Source organism: Bos indicus, chromosome 1 (genome assembly GCF_029378745.1).
Source record: "Bos indicus isolate NIAB-ARS_2022 breed Sahiwal x Tharparkar chromosome 1, NIAB-ARS_B.indTharparkar_mat_pri_1.0, whole genome shotgun sequence".
Classification (NCBI taxonomy): Eukaryota; Metazoa; Chordata; class Mammalia; order Artiodactyla; family Bovidae; genus Bos; species Bos indicus.
The window spans coordinates 126,058,793-126,081,094 of record NC_091760.1 but is presented as its reverse complement, the minus strand read 5'-3'; the positions used below and the strand labels follow the sequence as shown (position 1 = coordinate 126,081,094).

Here is a 22,302-nt window from a genome sequence, read left to right as displayed (position 1 = left end):
CCCAGATGCTATAATCAAAGCACGGAGCATTTCTTAAGATCATAAATTATTTTTCTTCACAACAGGGGAAAAAAGGGAATTTGGGGTTTATAAATTGCTAGCTGGTTCACCAGTTAGCCTCTGTTCTGGTCTTGGGCTGACTCAGAGGGAAAGAGGCTGGTTATTACATCTTGAAGCTAGAATTCTGTCTTATGGGGTGGGACACAATTTCCTCAAACTCCCAATATCATACCTACCTGGAGTCACTGGGGTAAGTGGTCCAACCCAGATTAAGAAGCCCTCAATCTTCTTGTGGGGCTTCCCAGGTGGCACAGTAGGTAAAGAATCTGCCTGCCAATGCAGGAGACACAGGTTCAATCCCTGGGTTGGGAAGATCCCCTGGAGAAGGAAATGGCAACCCACTCCAGTATTCTTACATGGGAAATTCCATGGTCAGAGGAGCCTGGTGGGGCTACAGTCCATGGGGTTGCAAAGAGTCAGACACGACTGAGCACACATGCACAATCTCCTGTGGGTAACGGTTCAGGATGTTTAGCTGGAAAAAAGATTCTTTTTCCAAGCAGAAGAGAGCTTTGCCTGTGGCTAGGAGGCTATTTTTACTCTGCCATCTTAGCAAGTTGGTGCTGGGTTAGACTGTGTATCTTTCCCTCTTCACCCCACCTCATTTTTATCCAGCATGTCATATTTCTCTCCTTCCTTTCCACTTCTGCCCCCACTCACATTTGTCTGTTTCAGGGGGATCTTCTCTTTCCTTGGTGTGTCTTTTTCCGTGCAAAAGGAAAGAAACAAAATATGAGTTCCCATCCCTTCCTTTCACATGGTAAAGGCAGAAGTTAAGATGAACCTTTCTCTTTTGCCCTTCCTTTGGTCCTTTCTCCTCTAGTCCCTCCTCCCCTATTTTTGGAGCTCTTTTTGGTTTCTGGTCCCCTGTCCTGTGAAAGGAGGATGTGCTCTCCTCTGTCTGATTCCACCCTCCCTTATGTCCTCCCAGCCTCTTGCTCTCTGCATGCATCACTGACTCGGCCAGAAACTCCCATGACTCTTCCTGGCCAGAGGATGCCTGCATCTCCCTTGCATCACCTTTCACCTGGCACTTCAGGAGTAAGGGCTTAGCACTGCCAATTAGCAAGGACGGTAGATGGTGGCTTAGTCACTAAGTCGTGGCCGGCTCTTATGACCCCATGGACTGTAGCGGGCCAGGCTCCTTTCTCCATGGGGATTCTCCAGGCAAGAATACTAGAGTGGATTTCCATTTCTTTCTCCAGGGGATGTTCCCTGGAGATCCAGGAATCGAACCTGGGTCTCTTGCATTGCAGTCGGTAAACCGACTGAGCTACAAGGTAAGTCCCAGGACAGTAAAGGACGTTTTAAAATAATGTACTAGCGAACACAATCGTACTTTATAACAAAGTTTTATTAGGATTAAGTCAAATTAGAAAACTTCATGCTCTACCGCTTGCCATATTTATCTGGAATGACCAGGATATACTTAGCTGAGTAGAAAATAATTTGTGCCCTGGATTCTACCGTTTAGAAAGCAAGAGGATTGCTGTGCATAGCGGCGTACCCGGCACCTCCATGGTTCGTGTCGAAAGCCTAAAGACTTGTCAGCAAAGCATATGTTACTTTCAAGCTTTGGGCCCCAGGAAGATGCTCACCCTCAGATGCAGACTCTTCAGAACCTGGGCACCTAGGACTCGGGCTGCCCTTTTTGGGCTGACCTTTTTGGGGTCTGATATGAACATCTGTTATTTCAAGAGAAGCTGGGTTTGAGGTATCTTAATGGCATAAAGGCACAGGTCGTGCAGCTGAATTAAAAGCTGTTGTGTTGGTCTCTCCGCCACAGGCCACGAGCCACGTCTTGTGAGGAGGGTGCTGATGCTGTGTCCTTGGCGCTGCCGGGGGTGAGGGCGGGGGCCGGGTGGGGGGGGGCTCTGCGCATGCGCAGTCCTGCTCTTCTAGCTCCCGCACCGCGCGGCTGTTCTCAGGTGGAACTATAACTGGAGAGGAGCCTGGGCTATGGGATCTCATAGCCCCACAGACAGAAGGACCTGCCACAGAGCCAGGAAGTGACTCGAATGCAAGCAAGGATAGGAAAGCTGAAACCTGGTGCGGGGAAGAGAACCCCACTGTCCCTGGAAGGGGTCCCGCCAAGGTGGAAAGCGGCATTGCGTTTAGTGCGGAGTGCTTCCCAGCTATCAGGAACCCACCCCTTCAAGTAGCGGCAGGAGCCGCTTGAAGATGATGCCCAGGAGGACAGGGGTCCCCACGCACCAAGGCCATCAGCAGTGGTGTGGAGCACTTATCTGCACAAATAGCCCTGGATCACTAGGAGCGAGTGGGACCCTAGGTTCTAAACATGAAAACGTGTCACTTCCTGAATACATGGGTATTCCCTTCAGCTTAGGAGCCACGCGTTTAAGCTCAGAAACTCTTTTTAAACAGAGTTTTAAACCTCTCCCTAATGAGGGAATAGAATCTCAAATCTGAGGGAAGGGTCAGGAGAGCTGTACACAGAAAGAAATACCTTGCAGACACAAGAACAACTGTTTCATCCTTCCAGCAACTAGCCACCTGTCTCCTATCCCCACACCCCCCACCCCCCCACCTTCCCCAATTCATTAATAAAAATGGCACTGTCTAAAACTTAAATCAGTTGCCTAATATAGAGGGATGATAATAAATTCTCATTTCTGTGGGCACCAGAGGATGTATGTTTTGAATCTCTCCTTTCTGCCCTTCATATACTTTCTAGCCTCTTTCCATGCACTTGGCCTCATCAGCTTGGCTTATATTCCTCAGTGAGCCCTGCATGACCTGTGATCATGTCTGCGCTGTTCACGCCCATCAGTTCATCTGGGATTGACTAGGAGTTTTCTCAAGCTTGAGTTCATAGCTTCCCAGGCCAAGGTCCCCCTCGTAAATGTTTTCCTTGCTTGGAGTCTGGGGTGAAGCTTTCTGGTCCTCCCTGGGAGGGTTGCAGGGTGAGGTGCCTTGCTCCTGGTAATTCATGGCAAGCTCGTCCTGGTTTACGATGCATTCATCATCCTCTTTGAGATGTTCCTAGATTTTGGAGAGAAAGAGAGAGAGTTCACTTGATAAAAGCAGAAGACAATGGCAGTCCTGCAGTATAGGAGAACAGGATGTTCATTTTCGTTTTTACACTGTCCTGTCTTGACTTGGCTGAAGTTTCTGGTATGCCGCATATAACCTTTTCCATGTCCGCAGGAGTTGTGAAACATTTCTAAGATGACCTTGAAGATGGACATCATCACACAATCATAAGAAGTCTCCAAGTCTCATCAGTAAGAGAACGTGTGCCAATTGAGCATGTCTGTGGGTTAAATAAAATGCTAAAGAGGAGTTAGAATAAAATGCTATCGATGTTTTGAATGGGTATCTAACCTGGATGAGAGGAGTTTTTAGAATCGTTTGACCTCAGAGTACAGAATGATTCCCAATATTGGTTTTGGAATGCACCAGTATTGGTTTTAATATTTTAACTCAATGTCTGCTATATTTTCTTTGAAAAGTTTCAAATGGGATGAGTATCCCAAGGCTAAAAGTGGTTGGAAGTTTCCATGGTGGGTAATGGTGGAAACCAACTAGATCTGGCCAATTAAGTTGTCCTCCCCTTGCAGAAAAGGAATTAAAATCTCAAGTTTTCTTTCATTGGCTTTGGGAAGACATCACAGAATTCCCTGTAGAATGAGCCCTGGTTAGGTGATCTTAGGTCAGTGGTTTCGAACTTCAGCCTGTACTGGAATCACTCCTTGAAGCCCAGATACTATTCTGAGGTGGGGCCTGAGAATCTTTGTTTAAAACAAATTTCCAAGTGAGGCTGAAACTGCTGGTCCAAGGACACACTTCGAGAATCGCCGGCTCAGGCTGTTGTGTTTTGAGCACATCTGAGATCTGAGATGACTTTTCCTGTTTAGACATGGGGTCGGCCACCTCCAAGGGTGCCACAAACTCCAAGATTCTGCTCCTCTCCCATCTCTGACACTCTGATGTACTGGGAGGGAGTCTAATTGCTTCTCAGCATTTTTTTTTATTCTACTCCCTTCAGCTATAAGGCACCTGGCCTGATATTCAAAGCCTCAAAACAGCAGTTTGTGAGTTCACATTACTTAGTCTATATTTTTCTAAATTCATTTTATGGTTAAAAATATTGGTGACAGTAAAAAATTGCATTTATGAAAAGAAGAATGAGCCCACATCAGCAGCAATGGAAAAGAAAAGAGAGAAGCTTCTTGGTGCAGTGAATTTTAAGAACTGTATGCTTCCTCCTCAAGGAGGGAAGAAATAGCCCCAAGGTTCTGGGTTTTATCAGTATTCACCAAGCCTGTCCCTCACGAGATGTTTACTCACCCCATAGGCCTGAGGACTGGTGAGCAGTCGGGAAATTGGGCCACACCATTCAGGTAACGTGGTGGTCAGTGGAGGACCAGAGTGGGTTAGAATTGGTTTCAGGTATCTGTGAGGCCTGTTAAGGAATACTTGCCAAGAGGAAGTCAGGATTGAGTTTCTCACATAGCACAAAACTTTGCATGCAGTGAAAGATAGTTATTTTTACCTTCAAATCCCCTACTCTCTCACTGAGGAAGTAATGTGGCCTGCACAAATTTGCTATTTATGTTCTTTGATCCCCACACTTTCCCAGCCCTCCTGGTAGTCTTTACTCATGGGGAAATGACACCCGAACCAGCCAATGTCAGAGAGGTGTAAGTGGTCCTCTTCTCGCCTCTCCTACTCAATGTCTCCTCTGCTTAGAGAATATATTCTTAATAATTATTTGAAATAATAGCATAAAAGATTGTGTTTTCCTAAAACTGCACACACAGCTTAAACCACTAGTAATTTTCACACAAAAAAGCAAGAGGCATTTCATAAAACATTCCCTCATTTGAGAACTGGGTAGTAAACACAGATTTTGCCAAAATAGTTATTTTCACTATTCAACACAGTCACTTTATACTTCATACATCAATGCATTGCCATACAAAATTATGTAAATAAGCTGGAGCTAGGTTTATTCTACTGTCTAATACCTGTCTTTCTCCTCTCTTCGTCCCAAAGTGCTCTAACGAGTTAAAAGAAAAACCTATTTATCTAAAGCCTTTAGGTTTCCTTCCAATCTAGCAATAATGAAATCCCTAGAGGCTGCCGCCTCACGTTGCCTTTTTTTTTTTTCCCTCCCAGAAAGGTAATGAAATTATTTCACCATTCCATCAGAAACAACTTTCAAGCTTTGTATTATTTCCTCTGCTGGAGAATAGTTCACCTCGTCAACTTTCTGAAATGCTATAATAAATAGGGAGAGGGGAAAAAAAAGCATTTAATGTTGGTGCATGAAGATGCACACTCACCCCCAGGCACTCAAGAGAAGATCTTGGTGGAGGCTCTACTGGAGCCCATCCACGCGTGGATGACACCACTCCATCATTCCAGGATGCCCTGAGTGTGTGGGACAGAGGGGCATGCGGCTGGCGGAGGCCAGGAATCGACTGGCCTCTGGCTTTGAATCATTCACCCCCACAGTGGGGACAAAGCAGGAGAGGCTCATGAACACAGCCTAGTTACGATGTGAGGAGAGCGATTGAAGAGATACTTAAGAGGGTCTGTGATTGCAACTGTGAGCAGAAAACTTGATGACTCCTTTCAGATGCTCAGCTGTTGTGCTCAGTTAAGGATGGGGAAGATATTACAGTTCAGCACCTGCCATTGCCTGCGACATCTTGCAAGTCTATCCACAACTCTGGAAAGCTCTTGATGATCTTCCATTAATTTTTATTACAGAGTGTTATTTCCTTCATTTTATGGATGAAGGCATTGAGGCCTAAATATATGATGATTTTAAGTAATCCAGAGGCTCCCTTTGCTATCTGCATCCACAAACATCATATGCTAGCAGAAGGGAATTTCTCAGGGTGGGATTGAGTATGTGACCAGTTGGTTCTTCATGGAGAAAAGCTCACAGACCACACCCCTGCTGGTGAGCTGTGGATCCGCTCAGGCAGGAGCATGTGGTCTAATAGGCTTTATGCTGTGCATAGGTCAGGGGAAAAAATTTTTTTTAATAGGGAGCTGAGATGGAGGATACACACACACACACACACATACACACACACAAACATATAACTGGAGTGTAAGTCAAAGAAAATTCAGCCAATTTTATTTCCAGATGGAAAAGTGACAGATTCCCAGGTGGCGCTAGTAGTAAATAACCCACCTGCCAATGCAGGAGACACAAGAGACGCAGGTTCGGTCCCTGGGTCAGGAAGATCCCCTGGAGAAGGAAATGACAACCCACTCCAGTATTCTTGCTTGCAGTATCCCATGGGCAGAGGAGCCTGGGGTTCTACAGAGGAGCTACAGTCCATGGGATTGCAAGAGTTGGACACGACTGAAGTGACTTAGCAAGCACAGCACATAAATCAAAGAAAATCCAGCCAATTTTATTTCCAGAAGGAAAAGTGACAGCAAATAAGCAACATTTTTAGCGAGACTGTGTAAGTAAAAATGGGGTTTGTCAAGGTTCTAAGTTTAGGAGAGGCCTGGGAAACTTCCATTGTTTGAGATTCTCAATATGCTGAAAAATAAAAATTCCAAAACCATGTCACCAAAGGAAAACACAAATTTAAAATTGCATAATGAACATTTTCTTCTTTTCATCTTGATGTCATTGCTCAGTGGCTCAGTTGTGTCCGTCTCTTTGTGACCCCATGGACTGCGACATGCCAGGCTTTCCCATTCTTCACTATCTCCCATTTGCTCAAACTCATGTCCATTGGAGTCAGTGATACCATCCCACCATCTCTGGATCCTCTGTTGTCCCCTTCTCCTCTTGCCCTCCATGAGGTATCTCTTTAACTCTCTGTGTCTTATTAATGGAGCTAACACTTAATCACTTACTTTGTGGCTTTCTGTGAATGTGAGGCCTGGACCAAATGGGCTACCATTTGGTCCCTCTGGACAGGCTCTGGGATTCCCAACTCAGAAGACTTGCATACAACTGGTAACTCTGCCCCTTCACTGACTCTATGACCTATGGTCTAGTGACTGACCCCTGTGAGCCTCAAGTATTGCTGTGAATGTTAGCTGATATAATGTGGGGAAATGGTGTTGGACTCTCTCACATGCCATTCAAATGCTATTTTATTAAAAAAAAATATTTCTTAAGTAATACTTTTTGGAGAAAGTGGTGTGTTGATTGTTGTTCACATAACACAGGAGAAATGATGCTAAGGTAGAGATGAGAGAATGGCACTCAGCCCTTGGTGTGGTATCAGGAGTCACAAGCTAGTACTTAGTAGTTGGAAACTTTAAACTGCTCCTGTACCAAAAATAGCTATTTGGGTTAAACATTATTGTATGGGGGGCTGGTATCAGGTGGTAGGTGAGAGGTAGGATAATTTGTTGACATAAAACTCTTCTTCTAGGAAACTCATGATGCCATTCTGGCTGTGTCTCAGTAGCTTCAGGTCAAAGGAATAACACATACATCCTGTGGCAGTGAATGGAATGTGTAAGTGCCATCCACAGACACCACGTGGAGCAGGATATATGTTTGCCAACATCTTAGTTTGCCCAGAGCTTGCCATATATAATGTTATGTGCTCAATGGATGTTTATTGAATTTGTGGTCTAGGAAAATATTCAAAGGTGCTTTGAGTGATGGAGGTAGATTCTGGGTGACTATGCCAAGGGAAGAATGAAGGGGGCAGATGACAGCCAGCAGATGAGGATTTCCTGAGGATAAAAGGCTGAGGAAGGTCAAGTCAAAACGGACTTCTTGGGACTAAGATATTAGACCAATGGGACCATGTGGTAATGGCACAAGATAAAGTGGCTAGAAAACAGCCATCATATCTCACTTGCTTGATCATTCATTTGTTCCTTCACAGACTCACATGTTTTTATTTTATGTGCAAAGCTAATGGGGTACCCACATAAGAAAATTAACAGTTACAGTCTGGTGGCTCATATGCTGAAGAATCTGCCTACAGTGTGGGAGACCCAGGTTCAATCCCTGAGTTGGGAAGATCCCCTGGAGAAGGGAATAGCAACCCACTCCAGTATTCTTGCCTGGAGAATCCCATGGACAGAGGAGCCTGGTGGGCTACAGTCCATGGGGTTGCAAAGAGTCAGACACGACTGAGCGACTGTCACTGTATAGCCTGCAAAGTGTTTTTGCCATATATTCTTGTCTCTAGGTGGTGGTCACTTTGAGGGTAGGGCTGTCCCCTTCACCTGGTACAGTGGTTGATATATTTTAGATGTTCAAGAAATAGTTGTTGAATTGATGAAGACAGTAAACTCAAAGAGAATAAAAGAATTGCTCAGTGGAATCCAGCCAGTTGGGCTTGAGATCCCAGACATTTCCATCACATTGAGCATCTTCCTTCTGTTACAGAGACACCAAGTAACAGGTCTCATCTGATTGGATAACTGATTTGGAATGGGGGAATCAGTGACTTTCTGAGTTCTTCATTGCTGAGCAGGGTCTGGAAAGTGGCTAGATCACCAGGGTTACTGGAATTATTAAAATAGTAAGAAAACTCTTTTGATCTCCAGAAAACCCCTACTGCTGATTTTGCAAACTGGGTTATTTTTCTTATCAGGTTCTAGTATATGTTTGGAGAGAGAGAGATATTCCCCACTGGGTATTTTTGGTACAGCTAGTTTTGCTTTTCTAATAAGTTAGAAATACATCGAGATGAAATGTTAGGCTCTAGGGGGGGAAAAAACCAATGACTTTTCTCATCTTTAAAGGGCATGAGTTTGGGAATAGCAGTTTGGTTTAGGAGATGTAAGTAAAAGCTGGAGCTCTACCCAGAATTTAACACGCGTGAAATAGGAAAGACAATTAACTCAGGCCAAAAGAGAAAATGCATCTGCTATCAGCAGGTCCAGACCTAAATTTAGTGCTTAACTGAACTAACTTCCAAAGTACATGGTGACATTGATTTCTCTCTTCTGTTCATTTTTGCTTTGATTATTTTACTTATTTAAAATTTTTATTGGAGTATTATTGTTTTACAGTGTTCTGTTGGTTTCTGCTGTACAACAAAGTGATGAATCAGCCATATGTATACACATATCTCCTTCTTGAAGCTCTCTCCCCTCCCACTCACATCCCACATCTCTAGGTCGTCACAGAGCATGAAGCTGAGCTCCCTGTGCTATACCGCAGCTTCCCACTAGCTAGCTATTTTACGCCTGGAAAATCCCATGGAGGGAGGAGCCTGGTAGGCTGCGGTCCATGGGGTCGCTAAGAGTGGGACAGGACTGAGCGACTTCACTTTCACTTTTCACTTTCATGCACTGGAGAAGGAAATGGCAACCCACTCCAGTGTTCTTGCCTGGAGAATCCCAGGGGCGGGGGAGCCTGGTGGGCTGCCGTCTATGGGGTCTCACAGAGTTGGACACGACTGAAGTGACTTAGCAGCAGCAGCAGCAGTGTGTATTTGTCAATCCCAATCTCTCAATTCTTCCCACCCTCCCCTTCCTCACTGTGTTTACACATCTGTTCTTTATGTCTGTGTCTCTATTCCTGCCCTATAAACAGGCTCATCTGTAAAATGTTTTGATTATTTTAAATCATCATTTTTTGCCCATTGTCTTTGGGGTCTCAAAGAGTCAGACACGACTGAGTGACTTTCACTTTTCACCTTCATAAAACTACGTCCCATTTGCTGAGACCCCACATGGTTCTTTACTCAGCATCCATGAACAGAACTAGCAGAGGACATCCCCAAATTGTACACATCCTGTCTTTCTTTGATTTCAATGTACAAATCACACCCTTTATGCTTTGTTTCACGGGAAATGGGGGCTGACAAGTTGAGTGTGTGCCCCCTCTTTCCTTTGGATTTATTGGATTCTGTAATTAGACACTCACTGTCTTGCCATCTTGCCTAAGGATGTGATCAACCATTCTGCTAAGTTGTCCTTGAGGTTCAGGTTGGAGGAAGGCTTTAAGAGGCCATCCAAAGCCCTCCTCTTTAAGCTGTTTCATCACTCTCTTCTCTCTTGCTTGACTTCAGTTCTGCACCAGGCACTCACAGGGAACATAGGGATGAGATCCTGTCCCAGGAACCACTCTATTTCCAGAACAATCTATCAAGAATGCACCTTGTCCTCCTAGGCTATCCATGAAATTCTGGTTTAAAATCAAAGAAAAGGTAGAAACCTGCTATTCACACACACGGATGAACATGTATACCTTTGGTTGACAATCCTAACCTTTACCATTCTCGAGGAAATGGCCCTAGATAACTGCTGGGGCAGAACGGAAGTCTGGATAAACATTCTGATGAGTAAGCAGAACTGTCTAGAATAAGCTAGCAAGGAGTGACTGTAACCCCCTTCAGCTTGATCTGTGAGTTCTGCCACTCATGTGTCTATTTGGTCTCCCTTCAAGGTCAATGTGTACATACTCGCCTGATAGCATTTATCACATTGTCCTGAAGTTAATTGTTTACATCTCTGTCTCCCTCTTTAGATTCTAAGCTCCCTGAGAGCAAGGATGTGTGTGTGCGCGTGCTCAATCTGTTCAGTCGTGTCCAACTCTTTGTAACCCACCAGCCTCCTCTATCCATGGGATTCTCCAGACAAGAATACTGAAGTGGCTTGCCATTTCTTTCTCCAGGGAATCTTTCTGATCCAGGGATCAAACCCACATCTCCTGAATTGCTTACCCACTGAATCACTTGGAAAGCCAGAGGGCAAGAAATTTATTATTAAATAAAACCTCTTATTGTAAAATGAAAAAGGGATACATCAAACCTCAAAAGCCTAATGTATTGTATCTTAGTGGAAGCTTCCAGATTTCAGGAAACAGAACTATGTGGCCTAACCCTTGAAGCCCTTTCCAGGTGTCTCATCCTAATCAAAACTTATTCCTTTCCCCAAAAGTAACTGTATCCTGACTGTTACACTAATCACTTCTTTGAGTTTTTATTATAGTTTTGTCACTTAAATGTGCATTCTGACACACTACAGTTTGGTCTTGCCTATTTAAAAAATGTATTATGTCTTTTAATCTATAGATTACTCTTCCACCCTTTTCTTTATAATTTATCTGCTGAAGAGCTTGGGCCATTTGACCTGTGGAGTTTCCCATAGTCTGAATTGCTGGTTGTAAACTCATGTGCAACCCATCATGTTCCTCTGCCCTTTGTATTTCCTTCAAATTGCCAGCTGGATCCAGAGATGGGATCAGACGCAGATTCTATTCTCTCCCTTCAGCAAGACTCAAGAAGGCACAGCATATCTGGCTGTCTCTCTCTGTGTGATCTCAGCAGCCACTGACGTGTCATACCTATGTCTATTTGCTCACTGGGATGTGCAAACAGTGAAATTCTAATTTTATCTTTTTGTTCTTTTATTAGGTAGAATACTTTTATAAAGAGACATTTTTCATTTGTCCTGTTGGAATGTTCGGTGGAATAGTCAATATAGGAAGGGCAAAATAAATGTTTGATTTATTCCCTCTGTTTACTTGTTTTCCAGATAATGATTGGTTATGACTCCCTGAAAATGACTTTTTCTTTGCTTAAATATCATCATGAAGTAATGAATTTAAATGAATTTGATTGACATTATTATCATCACTGAAGCTCAAACTGAAGCTTTTTGGTCAATGGGAATCTTCAGATTGGCTTCTGAGTCCTATTGACATAATGCTAGTATATTTGATAGCTTCCTTGTCATCTGTATGACAAGTTGTAGGTTCATCTTGTACATTTCCTGTTTTGGACCTCAAACCAGCTATTTCTACAACATTCCTTGGTGTTTTTTTCAGTGAGAGATGGTTATTTAATACGACAATCTGGGCATCAAGGGTTGCAGTATACAATGGGGTGCTGGTAAATGTGTAACAACTGACTCACTAGAAAAAAAGGGCAGATTTGTAGCATTTCCCAATTTCCACAGTGTAAACACTCCCACTATGGCTTATTCTAATATATCAACATGCAGTCATTAAATGTTGATCTGGGCAAGATGTGTACAACCTATTCTTACCAGCTCTTGTAAACCAGCTTCACCACACCACTGGTTATATATCTCATGAGTTCCTATGGATACTTCCAATTCTGTTCAAGAATTTATGATTCTCAAGTATATAGGAAATGGATAAAATTAGAATATCCTATAATGACTCATTTATTTTATACATAGTATTATAGTAATCTCATAATAATAATAATACCACCATAATAATTACAGAATATGGATATTTTATAATATTTAAACATTTCTGCTTATCCTTCTGTCATTCTGCTGCTGCTGCTGCTGCTAACTCACTTCAGTCGTGTCTGACTCTGTGCGACCCCATAGACGGCAGCCCACCAGGCTCCCCCGTCCCTGGGATTTTCCAGGCAAGAACACTGGAGTGGGTTGCCATTTCCTTCTCCAGTGCATGAAAGTGAAAAGTGAAAGTGAAGTCGCTCAGTTGTGTCCAACTCTTAGTGACCCCATGGAGTGCAGCCCACCAGGCTCCTCCGTCCATGGCATTTTCCAGGCAAGAGTACTGGAGTGGGGTGCCATTGCCTTCTCTGTCTGCCATTCTAGCTTATTAAATAAAGAAAATCTACAGTACAGCTATACATAATTGTGCTATATTTACACAGTCAGAACATATAACCACTACATTCTATATTCTCTCTCAGACCTCATTAAATCTGAGCTCTACAGGTAACTATATATTTAATGCTCACCTTCAGGCCTTATGTCAATGTCTTTCTAGTCATTTGGATTGTCTGAAGCTTGTTCTTTAGTAGATTCCTCAGGAAGGATTCATGGGAATGTTCTCTGAGTTCGTGCATATTGATAATAGTGCCCTTTATATATTGCAAGTCTGTTTTCCGGAAATAAAATTGTTGACCTATGCTTTCTTTAGTTGATTACTTAAATATGTTTTTATTTTCTTTTGACGTAAGGAATTGCCCCTGAAAAGTCTAATGAAAATATAATTTTCTTTCCCTTATAAACCATGTATTTTTTCTTCAGATGCCCAAAGGACTTTTTTTTTTAAGTTCATTAATTTCACTAATTTTCCCTGATATTTGTTGTTCCTAATTGATAGTCTCATGTACATCGTGTGCTCTTTCAGTGTGTAGTTCCCAGTGTGTTAAGTGTGTTGTGTTTCAAGAAAGTTCTCTTGAATTAGGACTTCTCTTGTTTCCTTGCTTTTCTTTTCTTTTTCAAGAATTCTTTTTTGTCTGAATGTTCAGTCTTCTTTACCTGTCTTCATTTTTTTTCACTTTCTCTTAAACCTTTAAAATCTTTTTTCTTCATTTCTTTTTAACTTAAAACACTTTCCTTTTACCTGAAATTTCTCCTAAGGTATTATCCATTGTGTTTATTTGCTTGTGTAGCCCTTCTGATTTGCTATTCATTTCTGAAATATATGTTTTTAAACTTTTAAATTGTCTCCAGAGTTTTTTCTTATTCTGATTTATTTTGTTCTTTCATAGCTTGTATCATTTTCTTAATGTCTTTTAACCTAGTTAAAATATAGTATGTTTTAATATAGTATGTTATAGTTTTGATCTATTTATGGGTACATCTTTCTGGCATTTTTTCATTATTTGTAGAGATGTTATTCTGTTCCTTATCCTCTTTTTTTCCCTTATAATAAGTCTCTATGGGATCTGACTTCTTTTCTATTGTTCAGTTTTATGCAAAATTAGTTTTCCTGAACTTAAAGAATGAGGCAGTCGTTCTTTAAGTTCAGGAAAGCTGTCCTGACTTCACAGGGATCCCTCTTCTGCTGTGTTTATATAGTGGTAAACATGGCAGCTTGCATTCTGAGCTTTCCTGCCCTGTTTCCTATGCCCACTGCCTCCCCCTACACCCCCACCAGCTGATGTGGACCTTGCCTTTCCAATCATCGCTAGCATCTCTATGCCGCTCAATTTCGATGCCACTCCAAGGTCCTTTCTCCTGAATGCTGCACACTGACCTGGAAGGGAGCCCTCTGAAAAAAATGCCCATGTGCTCATCATTTGTGCATAATTTTAAGAACTCTCAGGGTCTTGACTGCTCCAGAAATTGAAAGACTGCTGTTGCCACTGTCTTCTTCCCAGAACCCTCCAGGACTGTATTTTATTTGATCTTATATCATTGGTAATTATTAATAGTATGGTCACACAGAGTCAGACATGACAAGTGACTTAGCAGCAGCAGCACATTATTAATGAATGGGGATGTGGTCTAGCTAGATTTGTAAATCTAGAGTACATTTGTACTCTGTCTGAATTGCCCAAGCTAACTTGGAATTTTCCATAATTCAACCACTGTAGGTTTGATTTACCAGAATGAACTTCCTATGTTACACCAGGTGAGCCCAGTGGTACCTGGAATCATGGTTCTTAACCTCCCCTGGTCTTGGGCGAGCAAAAAAATGCCTGTGTGCTCATCATTTGCATACAATTTCACAGGACATTTTAGAGATACCTTAAAATGTATCCATGCTCCCCTAGAGATCCTGAGCTAGGAAACTGGCAATTAAGTATTAAGGACTAGGGCAGACTAAAGACCAAAAAAATGACCTGGTTGCTATCCTATTTGTATAGGGAGTTGGTTTCTATCACTGGTATCTATAAGGTCTACCTGCTGCTGCTAAGTCACTTCAGTCGTGTCCGACTCTGTGCAACCCCATATACGGCAGCCCACCAGGCTCCTCTGTCCCTGGGATTCTCCAGGCAAGAACATTGGAGTGGGTTGCCATTTCCTTCTCCAATGCATGAAAGTGAAAAGTGAAAGTGAAGTCGCTCAGTCGTGTCCGACTCTTAGCGACCCCATGGACTGCAGCCTACCAGGCTCCTCCGTCCATGGGATTTTCCAGGCAAGAGTACTGGAGTGGGGTGCCATTTCCTACTAAATATTAATTCTATCAGCTCCAGATAGACAATCTAGGGGCAGAGAAAGGGCAGTGGAATTTGTTGGAAAGGTTAAAGGAAAGAAGACAGTTGTAGGATACCAAAGCAGCCGGTGTAAGTAGGGCAAGTGGACACAAGATAAACAGAGGGAAATATTGGAATCATGAGGCTGGAGGGAAAGAAACCTGAGAGCTCATCTGATACACAGCCTTGGATCTAAATACAAAAGAAAGTCTAAACCTGGAGTTTCTCCAAGTGTGGTCACCTGATATTTGTATTACAATGGCTTTTTGCTTCTTAAAATGCAGATTTCCGACCCATTGACCCTGACCCCCTGGGTAGGGTCCTAGCAATCTGCACAATAACAACCCCTTGAAAACCACTAAGTGGTCTAAGTAATGTGGAGCAGAATGACATCTCGTCTCTTGAAGGACTCTGGTTGTGGACGTGCCACATCTGTGGGCTACACCGTACAATGATAACAATGACCATAATGTTACTTTTACTACCATTGCTTCTCCTCCTACTATTGTGTCCTGAAGATTTTTCCCTTTGGGCACAGAATGGGATCACAGATTTCCAGGAATCTTTGCTGCCTATCAGCTGCAGTTTAGTCCATTTGCACCATGGAGAAGGTTACACTTGGCTCATTGTTTTGACAGAAAACAGTTGTGGAGATGAATGCTGCAGTTACTCACACAGAGTGAATCTTGGCTTTTCCTAGCCTTCTGGTCGTTAGGGGAAGTGCTGCCAAAGACCCAGACCCCCTCTGTTAGCTCATGGTGATTTCAACCAGAGGCTTTATGGGTCACTTGCCTTGCGGTGTTTTGAAGAACTGGGCTGTGAGAAGTGACTGTGCACCAGCATTCCGAGTCTCCACTCTGGTTTGGAGTGAAATTTTTATTTGATTTCTGCCCCAACCCCCCAACACTGATTGAATGTGGTCTTGTGAGTGCTGGAGTCTCAGCTAGCTATCCCAGAGTTCATATTTAATATGGAGGTGCCTAAGCCTGCCCGAAACCTCTCTGGCTCATCCATGAGCCTGGGCCCTTTTGCTGGACATAAGAATAGAATGTATGCCTGAGGGGGACTCGTCCTCCTGTGGACATGGGCAGGAGCCCCCATGTACTCATCTTCTGCTTCGGGGAAATAGGAATAGTCACTTCCCTACTGACAGCTTGAACGTGGACCATGGGTCAGGATGCTCAGAGCACAGAGCTAAAGAGGAAACTACCTTCAATGTGAAAGGTTGTTGTTGAATCACGCGAATACACCGGGATTCTTGGCCCCCGGAGGAGAAGAATTCAATCCGGGGCCAGAGACGAGGCTTGATCGCTCAGAGCTTTTGTGTAATAAAGTTTTATTAAAGTATAAAGGAGATAGAGAAAGCTTCTGACATAGGCATCAGAAGGGGGCAGAAAGAGTACCCGCTTGCTAGTGTTAACAATGAAGTTATATAATCCAAAGAATGTCTGGAGGTTGTAAAGACCTCATCAGACCTACTCCCATAATTTACATTTTAAGATAACAGAAGGTTTAATCCAAAGACTGTCCTTAGGCAGGATACATTATTGTTATATAATCCTAAGGAATGTGGAGAAAGAAAAAGAAGTTTGTCCTTTCTTCCTCCTTGAGAATTCCAGACCCCTCTCTCCTTGGGGACCCCTAGACTCCCTATCAACCTGCCTAGGAACTGACTCTCTCAAATGCTTTCACGGGGAGGAAGGCAGCAGACACCGAACACAGATGGCTGAGGTTCTGGCTTGTGACTGCCTCTCAGTTTGAGCAAATGTCTTCAACTCTTGGTGCCTCTATTTTCTCCTTACTAAGGAGACTCATGATGCTCCAGTAGGTCTGGTTAGGTAATTATTTAGAGATTGCAATTACCTTGTGTCTTTGATTACCAGGGCTGCATCACAAAGTCTACACATGGGGTGGCTTAAAATAACAGAAATGTACTGTCTCACAGTTCTGGAAGCTAGGAGTCTGAGATCAAGGTATGGCAGGGCTGGTTCCTTCTGACACCTCTGAGAGCCAAGCTGGCCGCTGCCTCTCTTCTGGATACTGGTCACAGCCTGAACTCCTGAGTGTTCCTTGCCTTGTAGGTACATCCCTATATCACTATCTTCACCTTCCCATGCTGTCCCCCTGGGTCTTCACAGGATTGTCTTTATAAGGAAACCAGTGTTATTGGATTAGGGCCCCATCCCATTCCACTATGACTTAGTCTTAATTTAAATAATTATATTTGCAAAGCACCTATTTCCAAAGAAGCTTACATTGTGAGGTATGAGGGGTTAGGACTTCAATCTATCTTTAAAAGACACTTGCTCCTTGGAAGAAAAGCTATGAAAAACCTAGACAGCATATTACAAAGCAGAGACATCACTTTGTAGACAAAGGTGCATATAGTCAAAGTCATGGTTTTTCCAGTAGTTATGTACGAATGTGAGAGTTGGACCACAAAGAAGGCTGAGCACCTATGAATTGATGCTTTTAAACTGTGGTGCCAGAGAATACTCTTAAGAGTCCCTTGGACTGCAAGGAGATCAAACCAGTCAACCAATCAACGCTGAATACTCATTGGAAGGACTGATGCTGAGGTTGAAGCTTCAATACTTGGGCCACCTGATGTGAAGAGCTGACTCACTGGAAAAAAGTCTGATGCTGGGAAAGATTGAGGGCAGGAGAAAAAGGGGCAGCAGAGGATGATATAGTTAGATAGTATCACCAACTCAGTGGACATGAGCTTGAGCAAACTCTGGGAGATAGTGGAGGATGGGGAAGCCTGGTGTGCTACAGTCCACGGGGTTGCAAAGAGTTGGACATGACTTAGTGACTGAACAATGACAAATACCTTTTGGGGAGGGGGATATAATTTAGCTCATAACTTCCTGCTTCTTCTGAATAATCCCATGTCTTCAGTGTATTTTTTATTTATTTGTGGGGAGTAGACAGGTTGGGTTTGAATCACAACTCTTATTATCTGTGAGTAAGCAAATTTCCTAAGCTCTTTGAGCCTCATTTTTGCCATCCATAAAATGGAAATAGCTTATAATAGTGATCTCATAGGGGAGAGGATTAAGTGAGATAAAAAAGCGCAGGTCTGGGCACATAATAAGTGCTCAACAAATATTAGTTAACATTATTATTACTGGTTTTCGCTGTGTCCTTTGAGGAATTGTAGGTATTAGAGATATATTTAAAATGTCCCCCAATTTGCTCCCCGCTAACATGGCCTGCATTCCTATTGTTTCTTCTGCTGGCTGCTACACTGACTTCCAGAAGATTCCCTCGTGTTCTAGGAGCTGTGTCCTGCACAGAAGTGCCCAGGGAGGCTTGGCTCACTGTTTCATGTCAGCAGGGCTTCAGATGAAGCACTTACATTCCGAGACACCTGACGTAGGAATGACCTGCCTCCACAGGGCTAAGACACTTGCTCGGAAGGGAGGTGTTTTCATGTTGGGCATCGGGCTTTTAAGGTCACCTTAGAGCAGCCGTTTCTCATCACTGTGTTCTTCTAAGCCCTGGTTGTCCTTGAGGTGAATCCCACTTTTCTGTACTCTGAAGACACTGCCTCTTCCTGGGCATTTAGTGAACTCCTAGTAGAATGCACATCCCTTGGCTTTTTGAGGAAAACAAATCTCTCTTTCTCTCCCACACACACACTCCCCAGCAATGCTGACTGCTGTAATCCACAGAGTTTTTTGCACGTTCGGGAATCGGGATATACAATGCTGGGTTATTTTGAGCTGTGGAATGAAGCCTGTTCAGGAGACATTAGAAAATCTTTTTCCTTTGAGAGGACACAAGAGGAGAGCCCTGTGTTATTACAGGGTCACTTGTCATAAATAATCTCACTTTCCTCTCCAGGCACATTTTTCTCTCAGCTGTAGTCACTTGCAAACTTTTTTCCCCACCTCTAACCCCTACCTGGAAATGCATTTTACAAGTACTTCCCAGTACATGTCCTAGCATCTACAGAGTCATAAAACTAAAGATAGTTTTGTGGTCCACTTGGATCTATTCCTACTCCTATTTTTTTTATTCCTAGTCCTATTCCCCCATCCTACCCTATCCCATTCTCTCTGTCCTCTATTTGCTTATCTTGGGCATTACTAGAATGCACCAATACCCAGGTCTCCTGTCTTTCTGGTACATCAGCATCTTTGAAGAAGGTACACGGGCTTCTTTGAAGTAACTAGGGCCATATCAGTAACTCTGACCAATGTGCTCTGGTCATGATGCATGCATGTGTGCTAAGTTGCTTCAGTTGTGTTCGACCTTGAGCAACCCCATTGACCATAGCCCGCCAGGCTCCTCTGTCCATGGGATTCTCCAGGCAAGAATACTGGAGTGGGTTGCTATGCCCTCCTCCAGGGGATCTTCCCAACCCAAGGACTGAACCAGCATCTCTTGTCTCCTGCATTAGCAGGTGGGTTCTTTACCACTGGTGCCACCTGGGAAGCCCCTGGTCATGGTGACTAGTATCATTTCAGCCCTGAAACACAGGAAGCCAGCATCCCTCCAGCTGACTCTCTTCCTGATATGGTGACCCAAGGAGGTCTCAGGTTGAGACGGTGGAGTCACAGATCAAAGTTGCTTGCATCACTGGGTGGCCACACGGAGGACTGCCACTCTAGAGGGTCATCTGCATCCTTAGCAGTCTTTAAGTAAGAGAAAAATAAAAGTGTTTGATGGCAACTGAGATTTGGGAGGTGTTTGTTACTACAGAGTAGTCTGTCCTACTCTAATGTGGTATTCTTGCATATTTCTTTTCTTTCTTTTTGAAGAAATGTTGATCTTGAGTTATTGAAATGATTCCCTGACCTACTATGGATAGCCTTGTACAGTTTGCAAATCATTTTCCCAAAGCATCTGCCACATTAACAGCCCCAAAGTTTGGATGGAGAGAGACGCCCATAGAGGAGGGTGAGCATACACTAGTGCAGTCTCTCCTCAGGGTTTCAAGTGCCAGGGTTGGGTGACTTAAGGACTGAGTAGTTGTGTGATTTGAGACTTAGAGAGTTAGGATGCAATAATTTTGGTGGGGAGGCACCACAGACTAATTCCAAAGGTGACTGAGTAGTGTTCTGTGGGATTTTTTTTGCTTTTTGGATAGATGTGGATCCAGATTCAGGCCTCATATATGCTACATTTTATTAATATCAATAGCTTATGTGTATTGAGAACCCAAATTACAAATGTATCCCAGTTATTATTAAAAGAAGTTGGAGTACAAATGCATGACTGCTACCACAGTACTGTCAAGGGGTGAGATCAGAGGCCTCCACCATGGCTATGTCCTGGGTTAGATACTTGAACTTCCTTATCCCTTGCTGATACCACACACCTTCTCAACTCCATTCCCCATACTTGTGAGGCAGTGATTCCTGTTTATGTGTCACTGAACCTCTGGGCCTTTGCATATGATGTTCCTTCCATTTGAACAGTTTTTCTTTTCACTTTGGCACTTGGAAATCCTACATTCCTTCAGATAAAACTCAACTGTCACTGTGAACCAGGATCTCCTTCATTGCAGGTGGATTATTTACCAACTGAGCTACCGGGGAAGCCCCTCTGAAATTATTGATCTTTTATTTACTCCTTTCCTAGGACTTTCTGCTCTCTACCTTTTAATTATTAAAGTTCAATTCTCCTCCTCCATTCCCACCTTGGGCCAGAGCTGCTCTCTTTTAGCTTTTTCATCTTGGGGTCCCCCCTCAAATTCCTTCTAAATAAAGAGCTTCCTATGAATAACAATAACCATAATACATACCCCAAAGTTAGAAGATTCACTAACTTAAAAAAGCAAAGTTGGTTTACAAAGACTTGGAAGGCTTTGTAGGCTACTCACAGTTTCCATATTTACCAAATACTATATAGATTTTTTTCTTTGCATGTTCTGTTTCCTTTACCGGGAATGTCCTTCCTCACTTTGTCTTTGGAGGAGGTCCATTTATTCTTTAAAGTCTAAGTGATAGATTGCTTTTTGCCTATCCAATATCCAGTCTCCCTTTTTCTCTTACAGTCGCAAGAGGTTCTATTTCCTCAGTAGATTAGGTGGCCAATGAAATGGAAGAAGTTTGTTGGGTAGAATTTCTAGGCAAGCTCTCCAAAGAGCATCAAGTTTGTCCTTTCTCTCTTCTTGCCTGAGACTTGTATGTGCCGTCTGAAGCTCCAGCAGCCATTCTGGGGCCATGAGATAAGCTTGATGATAGAAGCTGTATACCAAGGATGATCGAAGAGAAAGATAGGAGGACCACAGGAATATTGATGACATTCTATAAGTCTGTTACCAGCTGTAGGTTGATTAATACTGGACTTCTTTTACATGAGATGAAACCTCTATTTTGATTAAGCTATTGTTATTTGGATTTTTGTTACATGCGGCAAATCATAAAGTTCTTCTTTATCTATTCCTGTATACTAACTAGGGATTTTTTTTTTTTTTTAAGCTGTGGTTCCCATAGGCCTTCGGTCAACTTTCTGATTATATTTATTGTAATATATAAGAACTATTTGACTTTATATCTCCTCCCCTGTTAGACTGTGAGCTCCTTGAGGGAGGAACATTGTCTCATTCCTTTCTGTATCTGCAGTGTTTAATGCTCAGCAGACAGAATGAGTCCTTTCAATTGATGTTTGTTGAATTAAATTAAGATTTGAAACATATTTCGGATTTTCTGTTAACATGCAAATTCTTTTGGAAAGGGTATTATCTGAAACCTGAACCTTATTCGGGATTTAACTGGCAAGAAATAACATCATGCGAAATGACACTGGACAGGGCCTTTGAGAGGAGGGTGTGAGGGATGAGTAGGGCTGGACTGGCCACAGAAGGAAAGGTGGGAAAAACCACAGCCATGGGTTTCAGCTGATTTGGATCTCCCCAGGGTAGCTCTTGTTTGCCGTTATGCTTTTCCGTACACAGAACCTTGCCGCTACCTGGAAATCCCTAGAGGAGTCTGCCTGCATTGGAATGCCTTACCTCGACCCTCCTGCCTTCTGAGAGGCAAAGCTTCTCTCCCGAGACTGGGTATCACAGATAACTGGCTCCTTGGGCATAGCTGTGAGTGCCTCTCGTGCGCCCCAGCCCTGTCCCCTTGGTCCTCCCAAACCACTTTGGAAGGGTCTGTCACTCTTGAGTTGCAAGATTAAATGAATGCATCTTTGGATAAGATGCTTTTGGGCGCTAGATCAAAGTCTTGCCTGCCGGGGCTCTGGACCCCTTTCAGAGTGAGTGTAAAACCTGTGCTGCTCTTTCAGTGAATTACGGGGTGCAGAAGGAGAGAAATCCTGTATATTCACTATATCTACACATCTTCTCAGGAGCAGAGCTCAGGGGGCCTCCTCAGAAACCAGCACACAGAAAATGGAAAGATGCACTTTCTGTTAAAACCGTTCAAAA

The 22,302-nt window shown here is 43.2% G+C and overlaps 1 protein-coding gene across 4 annotated transcripts in view; it reads right to left on the bottom strand.

Moving 5' to 3' along the window:
- Nucleotides 1-1,396: 1,396 nt before the first annotated feature.
- SLC9A9 (solute carrier family 9 member A9) overlaps nt 1,397-22,302 on the bottom strand; it is a 663,806-nt gene continuing 642,900 nt past the window's right edge. For 3 of the 4 annotated variants that reach the window (XM_070770059.1, XM_070770128.1, XM_070770176.1), the window contains 2 exons: nt 4,372-4,477; nt 1,397-3,063 (listed from right to left, as the gene is read on the bottom strand). In XM_070770059.1, coding sequence (XP_070626160.1) covers nt 2,848-3,063; nt 4,372-4,477 — 322 coding nt within the window. In that variant the 3' untranslated portion in view covers nt 1,397-2,847. The remainder of the gene's footprint in view (nt 3,064-4,371; nt 4,478-22,302) is intronic. The other variant, XR_011561320.1, reaches the window with a different exon arrangement.